This window comes from Hyperolius riggenbachi, chromosome 1, assembly GCF_040937935.1.
Source record: "Hyperolius riggenbachi isolate aHypRig1 chromosome 1, aHypRig1.pri, whole genome shotgun sequence".
NCBI classification, from domain to species: domain Eukaryota; kingdom Metazoa; phylum Chordata; class Amphibia; order Anura; family Hyperoliidae; genus Hyperolius; species Hyperolius riggenbachi.
This window is the reverse complement of record NC_090646.1, coordinates 405,899,549-405,924,335: the sequence shown is the minus strand read 5'-3', so window position 1 is coordinate 405,924,335 and position 24,787 is coordinate 405,899,549. Positions and strand designations below refer to the sequence as shown.

Genomic DNA, 24,787 nt, shown 5'->3' with positions numbered 1-24,787 from the left:
CTTTTTAGAGTCCTGTAAGTTCACTATTTAGAGAGGACCTCGGTTTAATATATGTGAATAATCCACAACACTTGTAAACCCCTCACAGTGTTTGTACTGTGCTGGTTCACCCCACAGTGGACAAAGAGCAGCCCAGCCCCAGGCCAGGTTGCTGCAGTGGCCTGTGTGTGTGTGTAGCACTCGGGAGGACGCTGTACAGGCAAGCACCGGGGAAGTGGGCGGAGTGACTGGAGCAGCCTGCCAGCAGCCTGATGCTGCTGAGCTGCCGCCTGTATCAGGAAGGCCGTCCCCGGACTCGCTTTCATTTCGCGAGATTTTAGCTTGGCGCCGTGACCCCCATGTGAGAGCAGCAGCTCTAGTAAACACTCCCTGAGCAGATATGGCTTCCAAGCGCATACACGGCTAGACTAGATATTTACTAGAAGCCTCATAGAGAATAACAGCAGCTGCCTGTTTCTAGAAGGAGCCATCGCCAGCGGCGGCCAGAGGAACGTGTGCGAGTTTATTTCACTCTCTTTGTTTTGCTTGTAAAGGCTGTCATAGGCAACTCTGATGCATTAAGCTGTACGGATCGCAGAGCACAAGGGGGTGGAGGACGCTGATCATCATCATCCCTGTATTTCATTCTGCAGCTGTAGTAGTGCATGCAAGATGTGGATCCAGGTGAGGACCATAGACGGCACGGAGACCCGCACTATAGATGACCTGTCCCGGCTCACCAAGATCGAGAGCCTGAGGCTGAAGATCGAGGAGAGCTTTAACGTGACCCCGGACAGGCAGAGGCTCTTCTACCGGGGCAAACAGGTAAAACACTCCCAGCCCGCCCTGACTGGAGGCACATGACCCCATTCACTGCCACCAGCACACTCACCCTTTTTGCTTCTTGCACCCTGCATTCCTTTACTGCATGCACAACAGGCCCCCTGGCCATTAACCCCTGCACCCCATGACACCATGGTGCTGTGCCTCTGACCCACCCACCTCAGTAATCCGAGTACACCAGAATCTATTGCCATGATTTAATTTACTAACAAGGAATTTACACCTAACTGAGCACACCTGGCCCAGGAGTGTATCTATAATGTGAGACAATCGTGCTGAAAAGAGCTTGTGTACCATTTTGGGAAATAAAATCCAGGATTTCATACAAAAAAAAAACAAGTCTGCACATCTCTTTGACTTTTTGTGTATTTGTTTATTTTTTAGGGTAGAGCTACAGCATGTGGTCCCTTTAACTCTGATTTAACTTTTAATGAGTCTTCATTCATTGCCTGTATTCAGGTTACTAGATCTTTGCACAGTTTTCTTTCCATCTTGTAAGTCTAGCTTTGTTTACGCCGCATGCTCCCTGGTCATTAACGTCTTTCCTGCAGCAGTCACCGTGCAGTTCAGTCTTATCTCAGTTTCTACGCTTTGATGCAATGCCATTCTTATTTTTCCCCTTTTATTTAACTGCTTTTTGTCCAGATTGATTTAATAAAGAAAACAACCCCCCCCCCCCTTTCTGTGTGAGCTAGACGTCTACTATTCTACTTCCTTTCTGGAAAGGCCTAGAAGACGTATCTTGGCATACAGACACACAAGTACTTTGCTGGCGGAGAGGCCTACAGTGCTCATGGTTGAGCCTGAAAAAAAGCCCTGCACATGAAGTATTTGAAATGCTATTCTAACTCCCAACAAATTATTTCCGCCTGATACTAGTGTTTAGATTGATCGCAGTCACAGTACAGGCTTGCAAACACTGTTCAAGGTTGCCCGATTGCGGCACAGCCTAGTAAAGGAAAGCCTGAAGAGAGCATACCGTGTAAATAACTGTGCTATGGACTGTGATGCATGAAATTCCACTAAGGTACTTTACCTCATATTTTGCCAGCTTGGAAAGAACATGGTCCTGTTTCCTTCGCGGCTTTTGCATGTCTGTTTTTTCTTTTTTTTTAATCTTTGTAGGAAACATCCTTTAGTAATGAGGCAGTACAGAAATGGCAGTATTCCCTAGCAATCAACCAGCAAATAACTGGTTATGAATGGAGTAAAATATTGGGCTGGCCATGCATGCATCAGACAGCTTATCCGTTAAAAGGATGATTGGGCCTGTTGGAAAATCTGGGCGGGGAAAGGAGCTGTGGGGGGTGGGGGGACTGACAAGCTGCATAGCGGCATAATAAATCTAGAAGTTCAGTGCTAGCAGTTAAATCAATCCTTGATTTAAAGCAGACCTGAACTCAGAACGTCCTCTCTGCTCTAAAACCTAAGCAACAGCATAATAACCTTTAAAGAAAAACATTTGTTGCAGCTGATACAAATCCAGAAATCTGCAGTGTTTCTACTTCCTGCTTTCATGGAAGCAGACATATTGTTAACATCCTGTGTTTTAAAATAAGCTTATCTGCCGTGGCATTCAGCTGACACAGGGAGAGATCAAATCACAACTTGTGATTAGACACAAATGAGGGGGCATTAGACAGGCTAAACTCTGTTTTCCTTCAGTTATGTACTAGAGTTCAGGTTCACTTTGAATTTGTACTGAAATCTACTACATGATAATATAGATGGGTAGTAGAATCAGTTACTACCATCCAATCCATTTGTGATTGGTCGTGTACGCACTGTTGGGACCTTTATCAACCCATGTATGGCTAGCATAACAATGCAAATTTTGGTTACGAAGGGTTATTACTACTACATACTATTAATATAGTTATATTGGCGCAAATGAGTTAAATTGTGTTGAGCAGGATTTGTGTCGTCAGTTGTAAGTGTAATCTTACCGATTTCTCAAGACTTCATTGGAAACCAGCATGTTATTATTTATTCTACTCACAGGTGTATTTGGTGGCGAAATGAATTAGAGGACCTTGTCCACCAGCTACAAAAGCCACTAAGCTGTGGCTGCCTCTGCCATGTGGCTCGCCTTTATTAACAATGCGTGCTGAAAATGACAGCGAAGGCCTGTGCAATACGCCAGTAGGCCAGCGTTTAACTACTGATCGTCCAGACTAGCTTTTCCTCGTTCTGATTTCATTATGACTATTCTAGTAGACACAGGTTTTAAAAGTTTATAACTATGTAAATGTTTTGATGTTTGTTTTTAAATAAAGCTTTCTCACGCATCTACTCCAGCTGTGTAGCACAATGTTTTCATTCAAGTGCCAATCAGTTGGCTTGTTAATTGTTGTTACAGCTCCCCTGTACTTACCTTTCCAGTCAACACAAAACTGACATTTTTGTAGCGATGTTATCAACTGCTACATGACGTATATTGTTCAGAAAATTGGAACGGCAGTTTTAAAATGGTTACAGAGTTGCATTGTTGGGACTGGCATCCTGTACTTAATGCTATCAGGATTTTTTTTTTTTAAGAAATTGAACTGATCATGTTTATCTCATGCTTCTAGTTTATCTGTAGCTCTTGAAGTCTTATTTTTTCTCCTAGTTTCCAGTCTGCGTAGTTAGAAGCATCTGGCATAATATGGCTTCCAATTCCATCTCATTATAGCATGTTTTGGTTCTGTGATCACAATACCGCTCTGTTTGGTTACTCAAACTTTCATTTAATACACGTAAAGTAGCAATTGCCATTTTATTGGTCTCTAAAGTCTCACTGCATGTTAAAAGTGCAATACGACGCCGGCGTTACAGTGCAGCATACAGTACAATGAAAGTATGCTTCACTGCCACTGTAAACCCATGTGTTTTGGGGTTAACACACAGCATGCTTATATGAATTATAGGGCCTTAGTAGGCCATATGCTATATAACTGCACCACTGATCAGCACCATGACATTAACTAGAACCACAATTGCTGATCGCATATCAAGGACCAGTATCAAGAAAACATTTTTACATTTTTAAAATACACGTGCACATATAAGTACATTTCTCTCAAAGTAAAATTCCCTAGAAATTCTCCTCTGTCACAGTCACTTACAGCGGGTAGTAAAAATCTGGCAGTTTTGGACTAGTTCATCTCCTCGGTTGGGGGGTACAGGATATTCTCAGTATTACCTTTATTCTTTATAAACAAACACTCACTGGGTAGGACCTATACAAATATGCCGCCTGGTTTCCTTACTAGCTTGCACTTTATACTGGCAGCTGGACGGAGCAACTTACATTTAGTAAGTGCTTTTCAAAATAAAGAAAACCTAGAGAATCCCTCATGAGGAAATGCACTAATCTAAAACCAGTCAGATTTGTACTACTTAACCGTAAACACATGTATTTTAAATGTATTTGCACAAGTGGTCCTTTTAAATATCATGCTGTTTTTTTCACAATACTTACTTGGGGAACCTGATGTGAGAGGCAAATGAAGGTTGTCTTATTTATTTTCTTTTTAAATTGGGATTGTCAGCCATAAAATCCAATTTACCCACTGCTCTGAGCTTATTCTACATTCCGACCCTGCACTGCAAGCATTTCAATATACTCATAAATATTTCTGCTGTAAGGAATCTTATCTCAGTCAGCCTGACTCTATTCTGGTGCATTGCCGGGGAGAGGGAAGCTTGTTATCTCCCTTCCCACATTCTTGCTCCTCACTGATTGGCTTAGGGCAGTTCGGTGTGACATGAGGCTGACAAGGGAACTACACCTCACCCCTCTGCAGAAGCTGCTGAAATATGAACTATGTTGTGCTCACGTGTTTACAAAACAAGCTAGATATGACAGTGCGGTTTCTAGGAGAAAAAGAGTGAGGAAATGATACCAGGATTGGCTTCAGCCAGAGGCAGTAAATATGGAAAATGCCTGGAACAGTTTTCTCTTTATTTACTATATAAAATTTGCTGAAATCAAAACATGGACGTATACATATGTACGTAGAACAGGTATTTATCTACTTATGTTATGTTTTTGTTTTTTCTTGGGATAGTATTCCCTGCTGCTTTAAATTACCTAGCATCCTGCTGATGTTTTTGGCCAGTATTGTCTGTATCACACACCTGAAACAATAATGTGGCTAATTTAGTCAGACTACAGTTTGGTCAGACTAAGGCTACTTGCACACCAAGAAGTTGCGGTTTAGGGGACGTTATGGTCGCATAATGTGCCCCTAACGCAACGCATGGTGGTGCGGGAGAGGACGGTAGAGTGAGCCACGTTAGGCGGCTCTATCTGCATAAGGTCTCCCAGGGTGGCGCTGATTGGCCGGCGGGACCACGTGATGCGGAGCGAGACACTCCGCATCACGTGGTCCCGCCGGCCAATCAGCGGCCGCCAGTGCAGTGCATATTAAGTAGCCATGTGCGCGGCTGAGCATGTGCAAACAGTCTAACGCGGCTTAAGCTGCTAGAACGCACAGCATGCTGCACTTTCCCGACAACGTGCAGCGTTACATGTAACGCAACGTGGGCAGTGTGAACTGCCCACTTGTGTTACATTGCTGTGCGTTGGGGGAGAGTTACAGGCTGCACTAACGTGCGCCTGTAACGTCCTGTGTGAAAGTAGCCCAAACATTACCAGTTGCCTGGCAGTCCTGGTGATCTCTTCGTCTGCAGTGGCATCCTAATCGCACACCGGAAACAAGCATGCAGCTAAGTCAGTCAGACTTCAGTCAGAGCATCTGATCAGGGTCTATGGCTAAAAGTATTAGAAGCACAGGATCAACAGGACAGCCAAGAAAGTTGCATTGTTTAAAAAGAAATATGCCGGCCTGCATGTCTCTCACATCAGGAGGTTCCCTATAATGCCATTTGTTTTTGCTGTAGTCCAGCAACACATCATGTAGAAAGTTTCTCTTCTCTCTTAGCAACCGGTCAGTTTTTCTACTCCATGTTGCCATTGCGGCCCACGGGAGTGGTGTTTTTTGCGGCTACCTGATCTGCTTAGCCGCCCAGATCAGGTAGCCTACTCTTTTTTATTTTTTTGAGCCCACCTTGGGCTCTCTTTAACCACCCTGGCGTTCTGATTAAATCGCCAGGGTGGCTGCGGGAGGGTTTTTTTTAAATAAAAAAAAAACTATTTCATGCAGCCAACTGAAAGTTGGCTGCATGAAAGCCCACTAGAGGGCGCTCCGGAGGCGATCTTCCGATCGCCTCCGGCGCCCAGAATAAACAAGGAAGGCCGCAATGAGCGGCCTTCCTTGTTTTGCTTATATCGTCGCCATAGCGACGAGCGGAGTGACGTCATCGACGTCAGCCGACGTCGTGACGTCAGCCGCCTCCGATCCAGCCCTTAGCGCTGGCCGGAACTTTTTGTTCCGGCTGCGCAGGGCTCAGGCGGCTAGGGGGGCCCTCTTTCGCCGAGCGGCGGCGATCAGGCAGCACACGCGGCTGGCAAAGTGCCGGCTGCGTGTGCTGCTTTTTATTTCATCAAAATCGGCCCAGCAGGGCCTGAGCGGCAGCCGCTGGCGGTGTTGGACGAGCTGAGCTCGTCCAGACCGCTCAGCTGGTTAAAGCTGAATTATTGCAAATACTTTATTTTAAGAAGGTAAGATTACATTTTAGCTTTCTTACTATTGAAAACGGTGAACAAGACATCCAGCATTTTTCAGCTAAGTATTCTTACAGGTGGGGAAAAACTACTAAAACACCAGTACAGACTAGAAAATGCAATTTATGCTGACAATTGGCTTAGAAATTTGATAGCTTGCTGAAAATTGAAATGGATAAGATTGCTTGTTGGAATGGCTTTCCCTCTGGAGTTAACAGCCTGGCTGCACTCCGTTTCCTGTGGTAATGAGTTCCCATGGACTATTATTCTGGTGTACACAAGTAGCCTAATGAGGACTGCTGGCACTTAATAAGGGTGGTGAATGAAATGTAAATCGTTCGTAGTTGATATATAATTATGCAGATCATGCATGTAAACTTATGCGGCTAGAAAGTGGACCAATCCAATTCTACCTTGGCAGAGTAAGAACTTCAGGTAATACCAGCATCTGTTCTATGCGCTGTGTGAGCTGTTTGTGAACTCTGCAAGCCTATGTGGACAGCGGTATAGCTGGCCTTTAAATTAATTTGCATATAAATAATGCATATTAAATTGGAATAACCTTAGTAATTTATGCTGGCTTTACATTTTTATTCTTTAAAACCCAATCTACATGATACGATTCTTTATGCGATTCGATTCCAATTCTATTTACGATCTGGATTTAATCGGATCGTAAATAGAATCATAATCGAATCGCACAAAGGATCATATCGTGTAGATGGGGCTTTAGGGTAGGTTCATGCTGGGCTGGTGCATTGCATTGGACAGCATAATCGCATAGCAAATGTGCTGCAATTATATTGTAACTAGTTGACCTAAGCTCGTTTAAAAATGAGCTCTAGGTCTGTCACTGCTGCCACATGCCGGCCGCACGTGCACACACTCGGCCGGCCTCGTCCGTCCTGCTCCTGTCCCAACACCTGTCACTGCGGCACATGCGCAGTAGCGCAAACGTAGGACACAGGGACAGGAGTGTATGCAGGGACACGGGCATTATAATATTTATTTATTGTATTTAATATAGGAGGGTACGTTCACATAGGTGTATTAGCAGTGCATTGTGGGGGAATCCGTCGGAATAACACAACAGCATGCAGCGGTTTTCTGGATGCATTTACGTTTCACATGCAATTCGCATAAAATGATTTCAATGTAAAGCGTGTGTTTATTAAGGTGTGTGTATTTTTCACTTTACTTTTTTGGAAAAAAATCACTGGAGACTGATATCTATGTACAATCACATAGTAGGAAAATGAACCCAGCACATGGAAAGCACGTGCATATTTTAATGCTTGCAGTTTGCCATTTTGTAGTGGAAATGGACCTGAAAAGTTGCATTGCGCATAACCTGTGTGATGCATATGGTGAAACACGCAGTTAACCCCTGTTCAAATCCTCCTTTTACAGTGCACGCAACCCATTGCCCCAACGTAAAACCTATCCCTAAAGGGAACCTGAGGAGAGAGGAGTATGGATGCAAACATTTACTTCCTTTTAAACCATGCAAGTTGCCTGCTAGTCCTGTGCACCTAATGCTAGGTACACACGATACAAATTCCCCTCAACATTTCCGATCTTAATTTTTTACTTTTTTTAAATTTATTTTTTATCGATTTTCTGATCGATTTCCATAAAAATTAACGGAAAATATATCGAAATAAATTCTGGGGAGAACATTGAGACGCTACTGCAGCAAAAGGGAATGCCAGTCAACCGGTATTGTTTAAAAGGAAACAAACACAGCCTCCATATCACTCTTGGCTCTTTTATTATTGGTGGAATTAATGTTAACATTCTCGTTAAAGTAAACCAGAGATCTAAAAATAGAAAAAATCGATACTTGCCCGTGGCTTCCTCCAGCGCCATAAACACATCTGAGTCCCTCGGGGTCCTCCCGCGGTCTGGCATTCAGCCTCGATCAGCCCCGGGAACAGGCTCAGTCGTGTCAGTCCTGGTCTACTGTGCTTGCGCGGGAGGCCTGTGCATGACTGAGCCAGTTACCGAGGCTGATCGCGGCAGACCGCGGGAGGATGCCAAGCGACTCAGACGTGTTTATGGGGCTGGAGGAAGCCCGGGTAAGTATCAATTTTGTTGCTAATTTTTAGATTTCTGGTATACTTTAATGCTGGATACACACGTTGCGTTTTCCCGTGCGATTCGCGGGATCGATTCCATTGATTCGATTATTTCCAACATGTTCAATCGTGTTTCGATGGATACAGCCGTCGATTTTGCATTCTTAATATGCAAAATCAACGGCTGTATCCATCGAAACACGATCGAACATGTTGGAAATAATGGAATCGATCCCGCGAATCGCACGGGAAAATGCAACGTGTGTATCCAGCATAAGTCTGTTAAGTCAACTCTGTTTGGAAGCTATGGCATTGGAATAAAGTTTTCAAATACGTCATTGACAGATGAATACATCTGGTTACAAATACAGTAATAAGCTACTTATAATGAACACAGCAGGTGGCTAATGAATATAGCTATTTCAAAATTTGAATGATCAACATAACTTTAGGGACACCTAGTGCACCATGGAGTTCTACCATAACACATGGTTTATTGTACTGGTCCCATTAGTATTTGGCATTCTGATAAACAATACAGGCACCTTGAGGTGCTCGCTTATTTTATGAATGGATTTCCTTGTGGTCCAGGATTTCCTGAATGTGCCTGGTTTCATTTCTATGACTCAGCTCTGGTTGTTAGCATCCCCTCCTTCCCTTCCTGGCCATCCATGTTTACAGGAATAGGGTGAGGGGCTGGTCAAACAACCAGGGTCAAGGAGATGGGCCTTGTTGATGAACACTCCTGGACTCAGAGCGTTATGGTGCCTGCATATCATACATGCTTTAGGTAAATTGCTGGTTACGTGCCTCTGCTCTTGGCTAGGCATTTCAGGTTTTATGGCATCTATAGAGATTTTCCAAAGGAAAGGGCCAAAATGTTTGTTCTGTTCTACAGACCAGACCAGCTCACCCCTGGCATTTCTGGTATAAGCGACTGATGAGCATAGTGTCCTACATTATTTATGTTGTGTTAACAGAACAAAATCCCTACACCACATGGGACCCAAATACATAGCGGATCTATTGGAACTTTATGCCCCTCCACGTACCCTCCGCTCTGCCAACAAGATGAAGCTGGTTTTTCCCAGGATACACTTAAAGCGGAATATAACCCTGCATTTCAACTTTGCTCTAAAACATTATTTACAGTATATTATATGCAACCAGCATTTTTTTTTTACTAGACCAGCATTGGAAGGGTTACACAGGGCTTTAAAGTCCCTAGAGATTTCTGCAACCGAATCCGAACTTGAGTTAGATACTTTTTGTTTACAAATATGTGTTTATTATGACTCATCTCTCTCACTGAGAAGGAGCTTGGAGGACAGCCAAAGAGATGTATCTATTGATAAACAGTTACACACTAACTAAATAGAATGTAACCATCTGAATGTCTGCACGGAACTTAAAACCTCTGTGTTTAACCCTTCCAATGCTGGTCTAGTAAAAAAAAAATGCTTTTTGCATATAATATGCTGTAAATAATATTTTAGAGCAAAGTTGAAATGCAGGGTTATATTCCGCTTTAACATTTGGTGCTCGGGCCTTATCCTATGCAGCCCCTACTCTATGGAACTCACTTCCACAATCAGTACGAGAGGCTTCCTCTCTAGACAGCTTTAAAAAAAGGCTAAAAACTCACCTCTTTTCCCTAGCCTTTGAGACTGCATAATGCAGGGTCACAGCGCTTTGAGTCCCCAGGGAGAAAAGCGCTATATAAATGTTGTTGTTGTTGTTATTTAGTGGGCACTTTTATTTATTTATTTTTTTTCACCCTTTGTCCTGCTTTTGAATACATTTTGGATTTCAGGTAGTTTGTATGATGGGTAAAACAAAAACAAAGCTTACAAAACAATAGTACGGTAAATTACAGGCAGAACCCTACTTACAGATTGCATCTTGGGAGATTGTACGTTGAATTTGCTTGTAAGTTGAGTCCTGTGTTAAACATGGTGAAACGCCTATAAATGATTTACTTTCGGACAACTCTGGATTTAGACATAAAATTAACTATATTTTTGGTTGATTTCAATGTGCTTTTAAAGTGTTAAACTTTAAACCAGTGGGTAGCACGGTGGCGTAGTGGTTAACGTTCTCGGGTCAAATCCCAGCCATGTCAACATCTGCAAGGAGTTTGTATGTTCTACCTGTGTCTGCGTGGGTTTCTTCGGGTGTCCTCACACATCTCAAAAAGATAAAGATAAGTAAATTGGCCCTACACTATTATACATGCACTACACAATACATACTGTACATAGACACGCGACTGTGGTAGGGACTAGATTGTGAGCTCTTCTGAGGGACAGTTAGTGACAAGACAATATACTCTGTACAGCGCTGCGTAATATGTTGGTGCTATATAAATACTTAAATAAATAACCATTTATATAATACTGTGTAACATTTTAAAACAATTATGTAATAAAAAAACAGAATTGTATATTTTGTCTCTCTGAAATATTGTAACTAGAGTTGTTTGTAAAGGGGAAACTATCTGTATTCCAAATGGAAATATATAAGTATTATGATTACAGCATTTTTTTTGATATGGCTTAAGTTTTTTTTTTTTTTTATACTTGCGATTGGCTGCTCTGTTGTTCGCTGCAAATCTCCTTTAGAAAATCTCCCCCGCTGAGTATGTACGGACAAACAGCCCCTGTGCAATATATTTCCCTTAACTAAAGAAATTACCTGTTTGAAATAAGTGTTCATATAAGTTATAATCTATAATGTACAGTTTAGTCTTATTTTTCTTTTCCTATTTGCTTACCCATATCAGAGGGATTGAAAAATAACGGACATGCTGCTCTGATCAGAGGCAATTATGTCAAGGAAGTTCACTGAGTTACAATGGCAAAGGTCAAAAGAAAAAAAAAAGACTTGGTCTTCCATGGCCTATTTTGCTGCTTCAAGCTCATATTACTTACTGAAAGAATACTTAATAAGTGAATCGGAGAAACGTGCACGCTAATTATACAAAAGAGGAAAAAAATAAAAGTACTGAAAGAATTCTGAAGGATGTCGTTTATATCCTGTCGTGTTTTTGGATCTATTAGTTGTAGTTCTTTGTGGTTATTGCATCTACTAACTTGTTTGTCCATCTTTATTTTTGTGAAATCAGTGTAGTCTGCACAACACTTTTGAAATGGTGTGTAATAAAAATTTGCGAACACGTGGCACAATACTTCCCGCCTTAAAACTCAGTTTGTGATTGTTTGTTGGCTTCTGATGGCTTCCTGCATGTTCATATTGTGCTTCAAATTAGATTCAAGCTTATGAAATGTGAATGCCTTTGAAATGTTGCCAGCATTTTTTGTGACCCGAACTCCCATTTTCTTTTCGCTAGATTTTCAAGTAGATTAGTTGTAAGTGTAGAATAGATGTCCCCAGCTATTTTTCACCGGAAGAGTCAGGCTCGACCATATCACCAGAGAGGTTAAAGGATACCTGAAGTGACATGTGACGATGAGATAGACGTGTATGTACAGTGCCTAGCACACAAATAACTATGCTCAATCACAAGAAAATTTATGCGTGCTCTACACCAAGCTTAACCCTTTCAAGTCTAGCTGTGCAAATCTGGCTAAAATGGCTTACCATGAGACATGCTCACGCAGAAATGCATCTGCTTTCGCATGCCAAACTTTGCAGGGTCAAAAACCAATACCGCGAAGCGGTTGCCCTGCGGGAATTAGTTCATGCTATACAGCACTATCCAGGAGCGCCTCGGGGAGGCTTCCCATTGCCCCCATACAACCGGGGGGGCTGCGGGGCCCCAGGCTCTCTCACTGCCTAGGGACCACAGCGACACCCCGGAGGAGGAGGCTGGGTAGCGCAGACGAATACCCCCCCCCCCCCAAGCGTGGCCGGCGCCGGGGGGGGGGGGCCATCCGCACCCATCTCCCAAAAATTTCAAAACAGGCACTTACCTCAACGTCCATTGCGTTCTGCTGCTGCGCATCGACTCGGGGCACTGCATGGGAAAGAAGTGACGCATGGGTCACCCCGAGCTGTGGGGTTTAGGGCTGGCTCTCACACATCACTCCAGAAGGGGGGGGGGGGGGGGAGGACAGGCACAGACAGCCCACTCATAGAACAAGCCATCCACCACCTGCCTCCAAAGGACAGAATGCAAATATGCTCAATCACAAGAAAATGTATGCGTGCTCTACACCAAGCTTAACCCTTTCAAGTCTAGCTGTGCAAATCTGGCTAAAATGGCTTACCATGAGACATGCTCACGCAGAAATGCATCTGCTTTCGCATGCCAAACTTTACAGGGTCAAAAACCAATACCGCGAAGAGGTTGCCCTGCGGGAATTAGTTCATGCTATACAGCACTATTCAGGAGCGCCTCGGGGAGGCTTCCCATTGCCCCATACAACCGGGGGGGCTGCGGGGCCCCAGGCTCTCTCACTGCCTAGGGACCACAGCAACACCCTGGAGGAGGAGGCTGGGTAGCGCAGACGACCCCCCCCAAGCGTGGCCGGCGCCGGGGGGGGGGGCCATCCGCACTTAACGTCCATTGCGTTCTGCTGCTGCGCATCGACTCGGGGCACTGCATGGGAAAGGAGTGACGCATGGGTCACCCCCCCCGGATAGTGCTGTATAGCATGAACTAATTCCCGCAGGGCAACCGCTTCGCGGTATTGGTTTTTGACCCTGCAAAGTTTGGCATGCGAAAGCAGATGCATTTCTGCGTGAGCATGTCTCATGGTAAGCCATTTTAGCCAGATTTGCACAGCTAGACTTGAAAGGGTTAAGCTTGGTGTAGAGCACGCATACATTTTCTTGTGATTGAACACAAATAACTATGTTGTGTTCCTTTTTTTTATTTCTGTGCCTGAAAGAGTTAAATATAAGGTATGTAAGTGGCTGACTCCAGACAGGAAGTAACTACAGTGTGACCCTCACTGATAAGAAATTCCCCTTTTTTATCTCTTTCTTGCTCTCAGAAGCCATTTTCTGCTAGTAAAGTGTTTCATAGTTGGAATTTCTTATCAGTGAGGGTCACACTGTAGTCACTTCCTGTCTGAGTCAAGACTGAGGCAGCCACTTACATACCTGATATTGAACTCTTTCAGTCAGAGAAGGAAAAAAAGGAACACAGCATAGTTATTTGTGTGCTTGGCACTGTACATACACATGTCTGTCTCATCGTGTCACATGTCACTTCAGGTATCCTTTAAGGTCAGATCACACTATGCCAGATAAGCAGGAGTAGATGGCATACCTGATGCGCTGTACCCACTCTGGTGGTCCATTGTAGCTGCTCACACTTTCTGCAGAGCATATGTGTGCCATATCCTCTACCAGCTACTTATCATGCGGATCGGGCACATCTAATGCAATATTGTACTGAAAATCTTCATATCCAATGCAGACAGACTGTGTGATCAGGCCCCTATCTAGGAAAGCACAGGTTCATTTTACATGTCCTTTGCCACTGGCTCTGCAAAAAGCTTTAGCAGCAGACCTAGTGTTAACTGACCTTGAATGCAAGGTGAGCATCAGTAGGGGGCCATTCACACTGGGGCGATATGCAGGCATTTTCTGCAGATTCCTGAGTCACCAGCGATTGCTAGCGCTTTGAAAAGCTGTAATGTAATTTAAAGTATATGGTAGTGATCTAACTGCAGCGATTGCCGGCGATTTATGGAAAAAAAAAACATGCATGCAGTGCTTTTCTGCCATTTTGGAGCGATCACGGTTCAGTTTAAAAAAATCGTGATTTCTCAAATTGCTGAAATGTACAGTGAAAATGCACAAAGCTAAAAATCCCCCATCTCCACATATGCTAGCGATGCCCAGTGTAAACAAGGCCTAAGGGTGAACCCAATTCTGCTAAGCTGTGATTGAATCATGTACTCATGTCTTAAGTTGGGTAGACACATCAGATAAAAATCTTTTGAAAATGAAAGATCACAGACCAATTTTACCCCCTTCATGTAGTATGAGAGCCATACTCTACACAGTCTATTCTATGGAGCTGAACTCCTCATCAGATAAAAATCTTTGCAAGATGCTGAGAAAAAGGATGCTGTACACATGCAGCAGATCAGTACCTGCAAAACATCAGTGTCTGCAAAATGCATTCATAGTCTATGATATCTGCAGATCCTCATACACACCTTGTTTAACGGACAATCATCTGCAGATCAGATCCACCAGGATGGATCTTCAGATCTGCAGATGATTGTCTGATCTGCAAATGAATGCCCGTTAAACAAGGTGTGTATTGAGATCTGCAGATATCATAGACTATGAATGCAGTAATTAGAGAAGGGAGAGCTGCTGGCAGACTCTCATAGGGAAAGGTTAGTTAGGCTCTTGTAGGCTTGCTAGCTTGCTCCTTGATGATTCTTATTGCTAAAAAAAAAGCACACCTCAACAGCTCTTTTGAGAGCTAATCTTGTTCCTGTGACGTGTTTTTTTTTTTTTTTTTTTGTGGGGCCCACTTGCATTATATACAGCCCTGTCAGTCAGTATCAGCTGGCCTTTGGCGTAGTTCCTGCTGTGCCACTGCCAGACCCAGCACATTCAGTGACTGTGTGTGTGTGTGTGTGTGTGAGACAGGCAGCTGCAGATTTGTAATCCCATCCCAATCAGTGCACCTGTTCAGTGCACCTACATAAGCGCATGCATTGTTAATACCACCAGTCATTGCACCTGTTCACGGCGGTACCTTTGTGTGTGTGTGTGTGTGTGTGTCAGGTGCACATTTGTAATACCCATTACTGCATATACGTACCTGTTGTGTTCAGTGCACCCACCTACCTACGTGAGCGCACGCAGTGTGATATTTAATACCACCAGTCACTGTACCTGTTCACGGTACGTATGTGACAGGTGCACTTTTGTAATACCCATCACTGCATATACCTACCTGTTGTGTTCAATGCACCCACCTACCTATGTGAGTGCACACAGTGTGATATACCACTCCGTGCATACCTGTTAACTGCACCTGTGTGACTGCACATTGTATTAGACAAGTCAGTGCATACCTTTCACTTAATTCCCCCCCTTACAGTGCTCAGAAGAAGGCACGTCCAATCAACTCCCAATATTGTCAGGACGTGGTTGACTATTTAACACAGAACACCTTATCTTCCGCAGCCACCAGGCTACTACAAGCACCACATCCGCTGCATTTAATCACTGATGCATAGCCATTATTGTTAAAACAAGATTAAGGTGCTAAGCAAGTTACACCACCTCATATGTCTGAGTTAAGCAACACTATGAACGTAACGTGTGAGGAAGATGATGAAGTACCTGCTGTTGGTGCAGTTTTGAAGCTGTCTGAGGCATGCTAAGCTGGGCAGGATGATGATGATGATGATGATGATACGGATGCCACGTGGGTTCCCAGTAGAGGAGATGAGCAGGGGGACAGTTCAGAGGGGAAGTCAGAGAGGAGTAGAGTTCCTGAAAGAAGCAGGGGGAGCTCGTTGTCAGAATCTGCTGGTGGCAGTGTCCGGCGCTATGTATCGCCACCTATGGACAGCCAGCCAACATGCCCTTCGTCAGCTGCTGATTCCACCATAGTGTCATTACCCCAGGGGGGCTCAGCTGTTTGGAAATCTTTTAATGTGTCTGCCTCAGATCAGAGCAATGCCATCTGTTCTATCTGCCTCCAAAAATGGAGCCGTGGAAAGGCCAACACCCACGTAGAGACAAGTGCCTTACGAATGCACATGCAGAAAAGGCACAAAGTGCAATGGGAAGAGCACCTGAGCAAAAGCAGCACACAAAAGAAAAGCCGCCCTCCTCCTCCTCCTTCAGGTGCAGCTTCTTCAGCCGCTTTCTCCCTTGCACCTTCACAGCCACCCTCCTCCACTCCGCCTCTGACCTTGAGCGGTTCCTGCTCCTCTGCCCACAGCAGTCAGGAATCCGTGAGGAAAATCTTTGAGCAGAAGAAGCCAATTGTCACGGAACAGCCGTGAGAAACGCGGGCGAATTGGAAGGATCCGCACAGTCCAATTTCTGATCGCTCTCTGGCTAAATTTGTGCAGCCATTGTAGTAATCAGAAACCGGCATCCCTGGTTTTTATTTTTTTTAAATAAAGATAGTCCTTTCCCTCCTTTCACCAAAAGGCACAAGCCTGCGGCTTAGTGTCCCTGGCTTCAAGCTGTGCTTATGGCCCATCCATCAAGTATCGTTGATAAGCACGATGGCAGAAGCAATTTAGTTTCGGAAAAGTCAGACATGCTGGCTCCCTCCCAGCAGGGGAGCTGTCACGTAGCTTGCTGTCACGTAGCTTGCTGCCACAAGCTTGAAAACAGTCACCTAGGAATGACCTGCTGTAAATCCCAGAGGTATATCATATTCCATAAACTGCTATATATGTCATATTTTCGGTGTTGCCAGGCTGGCAGACCCTCCAAACTAACAGAGCATGATGGGCCCTGGCTGGCTCTGGTTCTGAGGAAATTTCAGAACATTCTGAGGTAAAGACTGCCAGTTAGGCAGTTCGAAAGTGCCCTGATGATACCACAGGGGTCCCACCCCTCATGTTTGGTATCAGGCTGCTGGGTAAATCGAGACAGACCTTAAAATGTTAGTAAATCTGCCCTGACCTGTACGGTTCTGTGAGATAGAGCCCATATAGGGTTAGATATGATTTCTGGTCCCCAGGACAAGGGGAGGACTCATCTCATATTCTAAGGGGGTGTGTGGCTCCCACCCTCACTCCCTCCTACTGGATTAGGGGCATAAGAATAGCAGAGGAGACAAACTCGGTGTCCTCCACCCTGAAACATCATCCTGATTTCATCTGTGCCAGCTTGAGGATATGCTGGCATCCACCTGGTCTGGACTCTGAACTTTGAACTGAAACAAAGGAACTCTACAAGTTTTTCCCACAATAGGACATCTTTCCACAAATCCTAAGTATTTTCTCCCTTTTATTTCATACTGGCTATTAATGTTTCAATAATTGTTGATTTTAATAATTTTCTGTATATATTAATTATTTATATTGCTTTCAATAAATTGACGCTATCGTCAGTTGTTCCAGCTACCCTATTATTCAGCATACACAGGAACTGAACTCCGATCTCTGAAGACACGCTACTATTGTTTGTTGTTGGCTAGACAGAATACAGCGTGTTTTAACCGTTTTTATTTGTAGATCTAGGCTCAGACAGTCAGCAGGCTCCTCTGTCCCATGGTAAGAGGTGGTGGCAGTTATACCCTGAACTAGTGTGTAAAGTTTTAATTACCGTACCTCACGGGCTCCCTTCTGGTTTGTCTGCGGCCAATTCCCAACGGTTCCTATGCATTGACTGCGAGTTCGCACGATCAGTGCGCTGGCACCGTTTGGAAGGCATTTTGCGGTCTGACCACTAGGGCTCCTGTGACACCAATGTCTGCCAGTCACCCCCTTGCCCGGTGTCTGGCAGCTGGCTTGGCGGAACTGTTAGCTCGCCAGCTGTTACTATACCAGCTGGTGGACTCTGAGGCCTTCCGTAAATTTGTGGCCATTGGGACACCGCAGTGGAAGATACCAGGCCGCAATTATTTCTCTAAAAAGGCGATACCTAAAATGTACCACCGTGAAGTTGAGGCAAGTGGTGTAATCTCTGGCACACAGCGTTGGGTCAGGGGTCCACCTGACCATGGATGCCTGGTCTGCCAAGCACGGTCAGGGCAGGTACATTACTTACACAGCCCATTGGGTCAACCTGGTGACCGATGGCAAGCGGGGAGTACGTGGCTGTGCAGCGGACCAACTTGTGACGCCTCCGTGGCTTGCAGGCAGGCCTCCTGCCACCTCCTCTCCTCCTGCTACATCCTCTTCGCTGTCGTCATCCTACTCCTCCTTGGCTGAGTGGTAGTTCAACTCTACTGGTGCTGCGATCTCCTCTCCAGCTACACAGCCCCAGTTCCCCAGGGCCTATGCTGCATGCCAGGTACGACATTGTCACGCCATCTTAGACATGTCTTGCCTCAAAGCATAGAGAGTCACACTGGACCGCCTCTTCTGGCTGCTCTTAACAAACAGGTGGATCAGTGGCTGACCCCTCACTAGCTGGAGATTGGCAACGTGGTGTGTGACAACGGCAGCAATCTCCTTTCTGCTTTGAATTTGGGAAAGCTGACACATGTACCCTGCATGGCACATGTGCTGAATCTAGTCATTCAAAGATTTGTGTCAAAGTACCCAGGCTTAGACGTCCTGAAGCAGGCCAGGAAGGTGTGTGGGCATTTCAGGCGGTCTTACACGGCCATGGCACACTATGCCGATATTCAGCGGAGAAACAAGTTGCCGGTGAGACGCCTGATTTGCGATAGCCCGACTCGTGGGAATTCGACCCTCCTTATGTTCTCTCACCTGCTAGAACAGGAGAAAGCCATCACCCAGTACCTCTACAACTACAGTAGGACACATTCTGGGTAGATGGGGATGTTCTGGCCCAACAACTGGACACTGATGCGAAATGCATGCAGGCTCATGCGGCCGTTTGAGGAGGAAACCAACCTGGTGAGCTGCAGTGAAGGCACCATCGGCGACTTGATCCCGTACGCTTACCTTCTGGAGCGTGCCGTACGTAGAGTGGTGGATCAAGCTGTGGAGGAGTGTCAACAGGAACAGTTAGAGTTACAGGAGGAAGCGTTGTGGGATCAATTCTCATCAGAACCAGATGTTTCCTCAACACCTGCGGCAGCACAGAGGGGGGAGGAGGAAGAGTCGTGTGGGGAAGAGGAGTCAGACTCGGATGATGAGGAAGGTGTTTCTTTAGAGGAGGTGGAGGCAGAAGAGCAACCGCAGCAGGTGTTGCAGGGGGCTTGTGCTGCTCAACGTTTCCGTGGTATTGTTCGTGGCTGGGGGGAGGAGGACTTACCTGACGTCACTGAGGAAGAGCAAGAGGAGATGGATAGTACGTCTGGATCCAACTTTGTGCTGATGGCGTCTTTCATGCTGTCCAGCCTGTTGAGGGACCCCCGTATAAAAAAAAAAACTCAAGGGGAATGAGCTGTACTGGGTGGCCACGCTACTAGACCCTCGGTATAGGCACAAAGGGTCGGAGATGTTTCTAAATCGCCAGAAGGCAGAAATTATGCAGCACTTGCAGAACAAGCTGGCAACTATGCTTTACAATGAGTTTAAGGGTGATGTCACAGCACAATGCAATAAAGGTAACCACTGCCAGTAATCCTTCTCCCATGTCCACGCAGGCAAGGACAGGACGCTCCAGCGATCTCATGGTAATGTCGGACATGCGGACATTCTGTAGTCCCAACGCCTCGCCTTAGCTCTTCCGGATCCACCCTCCACCAAAGCCTGGACCGGCAGGTAGCCGACTACCTGGCCTTAAGTGTGGATGTAGACACTGTGAGCAGCGATGAACCCTTGGACTACTGGGTGTGCAGGCTTGACCTGTGGCCAGAGCTGTCCCAATTTGCCATCCAACTTCTGTCTTGCCCTGCCTCAAGCGTCCTGTCAGAAAGGACCTTCAGTGCAGCTGGAGACATTGTCACTGAGAAGAGAAGTCGCCTAAGTCACAAAAGTGTTCAGTACCTCACCTTTATCAAAATGAATGAGGCATGGATCCCAGAGGGCTACTGCCCGCCTGAAGACTAAGTCGGTCCCCACACACAGCATCTCTGCCTGCACGCCATGTGACTGCCTGCCCCAAGACTAAGGCGCTCCCCACACAGCACCTCTGCCCACAGGCTGCTTGACTGCCCTCTCCGCCACCACCAACAGGGTCCAGGACTCCAGGTGGATTCCTGAATTTTTAAGGCACACCCAAGATAATAAGGTCGTTGCTTCATTGTGGGCAGACCAAATTTGATCAGCTGGACAGTCACTGTTGTACTATTATTGAGCTACCACAGCCCGGCGACCATATGGGCTTGAAAACCGCCACGGCCTGCACTCTGGCCATGGTGCGCACCAGTCCAGCGCGACCATCACTACACAAACAGCTGTTTGCGGTGCGTTACACAGTGAGTTTGGTGTGTCAGTGTGAAGTAATACTCTAATTACACTCTCTGATTTATTTATTTACACATGCAAGATGTTTTAAAGCACTTTAGGCCTGCAATTTAGCATTCAATGTGGTTTCTGCCCTTAAAACGCTGCTTTACGTCAAATCCAGATTTTTCTCCGGGACTTTTGGCGTCTATCCCACTCATCCATGCAAAAACTCAGATGTTAGACCCCTTGAAACATTGTTTCCATCACTTTTGTGGCCAGCATACAGTAAGCGTTTCTAGTTTTCAAAGTTCGCCTCCCCTTTTGAAGTCTACTGCGGTTCACGCGAACCGAACTTTTGCAGAAGTTAGAATTTACGGTTCGCAAACTGAAAGTAGGAGTTTCGGGCCATTTCTAGTCAACAGCAGCATTGCTGCTGCTGACCCCAGATGGATACACATCACTGACTGCGAGTGTTTGAGGAGCCAGACTCCCAACTTCCTATGCAGAATATTTTGCACAGCAGCAGACAGTTCGTTGCCTCAGAGGAAATATCGCCTTGATAAAGGGATCCTGCGCGGTTCCGAAACGTTGGCCATAATTTTACATGGAACCAGTGATTGATTTTGGATGTGCCAGCTTTCTTCCTTGCTGAATACTGCATAGAGGGCGTCATCCCCTTTTTCAGCTGTCGCACTCCCCTTAAAGACTATGGGTTTGATCCATTACTGCAGCGCTGTCCAACTGGCGGCCCGCGGGCCGCATCCGGCCCGCCAGGCCTCCTGTTGCGGCTCGCTTGTCTCCCCGAGATGCAGGCATGGCGTGCTATGGGCGCCATGCCTGCTATCTCTTGTGTGCCCTCTCCTGTGTCCCCGCTGCTGCCTCTCAGCTCAGACCTCACAGATCGCAGCGACTAAGGCAAACAGAGTGCGCCTGGTACCCGCACGGAGTACGTCACATGCAGAAGTGACATCATTAGTAACTGCATGTGACGTTCTGCCGCGCGGGTGTCATGCGCGCTCTACTTGCTTCAGTCGCCGCGATCTGTGAAGTCTGAGCTTTGAAGCAGCGGCAGCGCCAGCAGGGACACAGGAGAGGATATTGGCGCTGATCTGAGGTAACGGGGAGGCAATGGACACCTCGCTATCTAGCTCGGGGGGGGGGGGACACTTGTCACTATCTCACTGGGTGACACCTGTCACTATCTCACTGGGTGACACCTGTCACTATCTCACTGGGTGACACCTGTCACTATCTCACTGGGTGACACCTGTCACTATCTCACTGGGTGACACCTGTCACTATCTCACTGGGTGACACCAGTCACTATCTCACTGCGGGGGCACCTGTCACTATCTCACTGGGGGGGGGCACCTGTCACTATCTAACTGGGAGGAGGGGGGGCACCTGTCACTATCTCACTGGGGGGGGGGGGGGGGCACCTCTGACTATCTCCGGCCACACCACAGCATCACCGCCAGCCCGGCCACAGCAGCACCGCAAGGCCTTTCAGCCCACACATCAACAATCTGGCCAAAAACATTATTGCCAGGCCAGCCAGGCACAGCAGCCAGTAGAGGAGAATTCAGAAGCCAGGTGATAGGTGTCTACCATGTTAAAGGGGCATTCTGCCTATTTATGTGAAATGCTGTCTATTTATGTGCCTCATGACTGCTGAATTTGTCTTGTTGGGGGCCTCATGATTTGTTGGGGGCATCACGATTGCTGAATGTGTCTTTTTGGGAGCCTCATGATTTGTAGGGGGCCTCATGATTGCTAAATTTGTCTTGTTGGGGGCCTCATGATTGCTAAATTTGTCTTGTTGGGGGCCTCATGATTGCTAAATTTGTCTTGTTGGGGGCCTCATGATTGCTAAATTTGTCTTGTTGGGGGCCTCATGATTGCGAACTGCGAGACTATGGAAAAGCTGAATCATCATCATGAGACAATAGCATCAAACCTACTTTTTTAGCTTTTTAAAACGGAAAATAAAACTGGGAGGTTCTAAAAAAAAAAAAAAGAAATAAAAAAAAAAAATCATTTTTCAGGAGTAGGATGGATGAAATTGTTTATCTTCAGAGGTTATTTTCAACTTGGATTTTCCATAATGTTCATGTATGAGTTAAAACGTTTGTATGTAGTTTAAATTGCTGTTGCCACTTTGAGATAGATAAGTGACTTTTGGGTTGCAGTTTGGGCACTCGGCCTCCAAAAGGTTCGCCACGACTGTCCTAATCTAATGTCCCACATTGCTAAGTTCATGTAAATTTGTCTCCACCCATGGCCACACCCACATTCTAGTCCATGGCCACACCCATTTTTTGGCGGAACCAACGGAACCCCCATGGTTTTTGGCGCACTGCGTGCGCCACACAACTTCACCACAATCTTAAATTGCATTTACTGGACAGTGCAGCCAATCTAATTGTCCTTTACTTGCATTTTTTTCCGGGGGGGTTGTGGTGGGTGTCTGCGGCTCTAGCAAGAACCTTCGGCCCTCCACCATGGGGTCTGAAAAAAAAAATGGCACTCCATGCCCGTGAAGTTGGACAGCACTGCATTAGTGAGTGCGAGACCATACTACCAATGTGATGCTACATGAGGAAGACTCATAGCTCATAAACTTAGTTGTATACTTTAAAGAGTAACTGTCAGGCTGCAGAAGCTAATTTAAACCTCTATTCTCCTGTGTTAAACAGTTTAGAAGGAAGCCCAAAAGCAATTAGTGAAGATAAAAATCTCAGTTACCTTTGATGTGTGCTTATCAGCAAGGCTGTTATTCTTAAGAAGACGCAAGCCGCATACCATACTGCAAAGCATTCTGGGGCTCTCCCCTCGGCTGCTAATGAGACGTTACAGCAGCTTGTAATCGCGTAGCACTGATAAATCTTGGGCAGAGTACACTGCAGGAGTCAGCTATTGTTCCTAGCCACATGGCTCATTAATATTCACTGCACACTGTGTTATTTAGTACCAGCTTATCTGTGATCAGGAAGCAGGCAGGACATGACGACACATTTGACAGAAAAACATGGAGCCTGCCATGAGCTGTCAGGAGCATCTATCTCTGCATATACTATATACAAATTCTGTGAAATCCAAACGTGGACAGTGAAATGCATATGTAATGTAAGTACAGCCAATCTTTAGCTACTGATAAATGTGTTTATTTTCTCTGAGACCTTATACCTAACAGCTCCTCTTTAAAGTAGACATAAACATGCAATCAACAATTCAAAGTACAGGTACAGATATTTTCTAGGCCAGCTTTAGTGTATTATTCTCAAAAAGTTAGTCTTCTTAAAGCGGAATGAAACCCAGCATTTCTACTTTGCTCTAATAGATTATTTACAGTGTATTATAAACAACCAGCATTTTTTTTTTTACTAGAACTGCATTTAAAGGTTTAACACAGGCTTTAGAAGCTTCCCTTCCAGCAGAGCTGGCCGCTTCCAAAACTTTACATAATGTTATCTAGTGTTTAATTGTATCAAGTCAGGAATGTAAACAAAGCCATCTCTCACACCAGGGGGGGTCTCACAAAGACAGTGAGACCAGCATAAATGCTTTCTGATGCTTTCTGATTAAGTTAGAGGATTAATAAAGCAGTTATAAATAAAATGCAAAGTCAGCTCTCAGAGTAAAATAAGTGTATTTTGGGAATGTATAATTTCTAAATGAATAATAATACTTACGAACAAAAGCAAAAATGCTAACCGTATGGCATATAAAAAGTAGGAAAACATGTTTTTGTTGAATATTATGTCAGGGTTTTATACCGCTTTAATTAGACTGGTGCTTATTAAAGTACCCCTGAATCAAGGAAAAAAAATTATATGAAACCTATGGTGGGCCATATTACCTCCTCCATAGACTCCTGATGCTGCTCGTTGTCTTTGGGGTCCCTCCTAACTCCTGTGCCTGGTCCTCTAAAGATGCCCATACACCACTTGATATTTTGGCCCAATTGACCACCCGATTTGAATGTTATTGAATTAAAAGAGAATTGGTGCTACAACATGGCTGCCTGATCAAATCATCAATTTCCACACATAAGCACTATTGCTAGGTACAAGAGTAGTTAGTGTCGTATGGTTTCCCCTAACATATATCTTTTTTTCCCCCAAATAGATTCATTTATATACTGTATTACCTGTGTCCACATCCAGCACCTATATATCAGAAGGTGCCGTTCGGAAGTAAGTGCACTTCTCCTTTTGGCTCACTTTTCCCTGCCTCATCCCTCATCGAGACACATTGCGATGGATACTGTTGCCGTGTCATTTGGAAATGGACTCGAACTTCCTTTCCACTGACCTGATACCATTGACGTCACTGTGACTGTG

General features: G+C 45.3%; 1 protein-coding gene across 1 annotated transcript in view; it reads left to right on the top strand.

Annotated features, from left to right (window-relative positions):
• The first annotated feature begins 219 nt into the window (after nucleotides 1-219).
• UHRF2 (ubiquitin like with PHD and ring finger domains 2) overlaps nucleotides 220-24,787 on the top strand; it is a 149,221-nt gene continuing 124,653 nt past the window's right edge. The window contains exon 1 of the mRNA XM_068235421.1: nucleotides 220-804. Coding sequence (XP_068091522.1) covers nucleotides 652-804 — 153 coding nt within the window. The 5' untranslated portion in view covers nucleotides 220-651. The remainder of the gene's footprint in view (nucleotides 805-24,787) is intronic.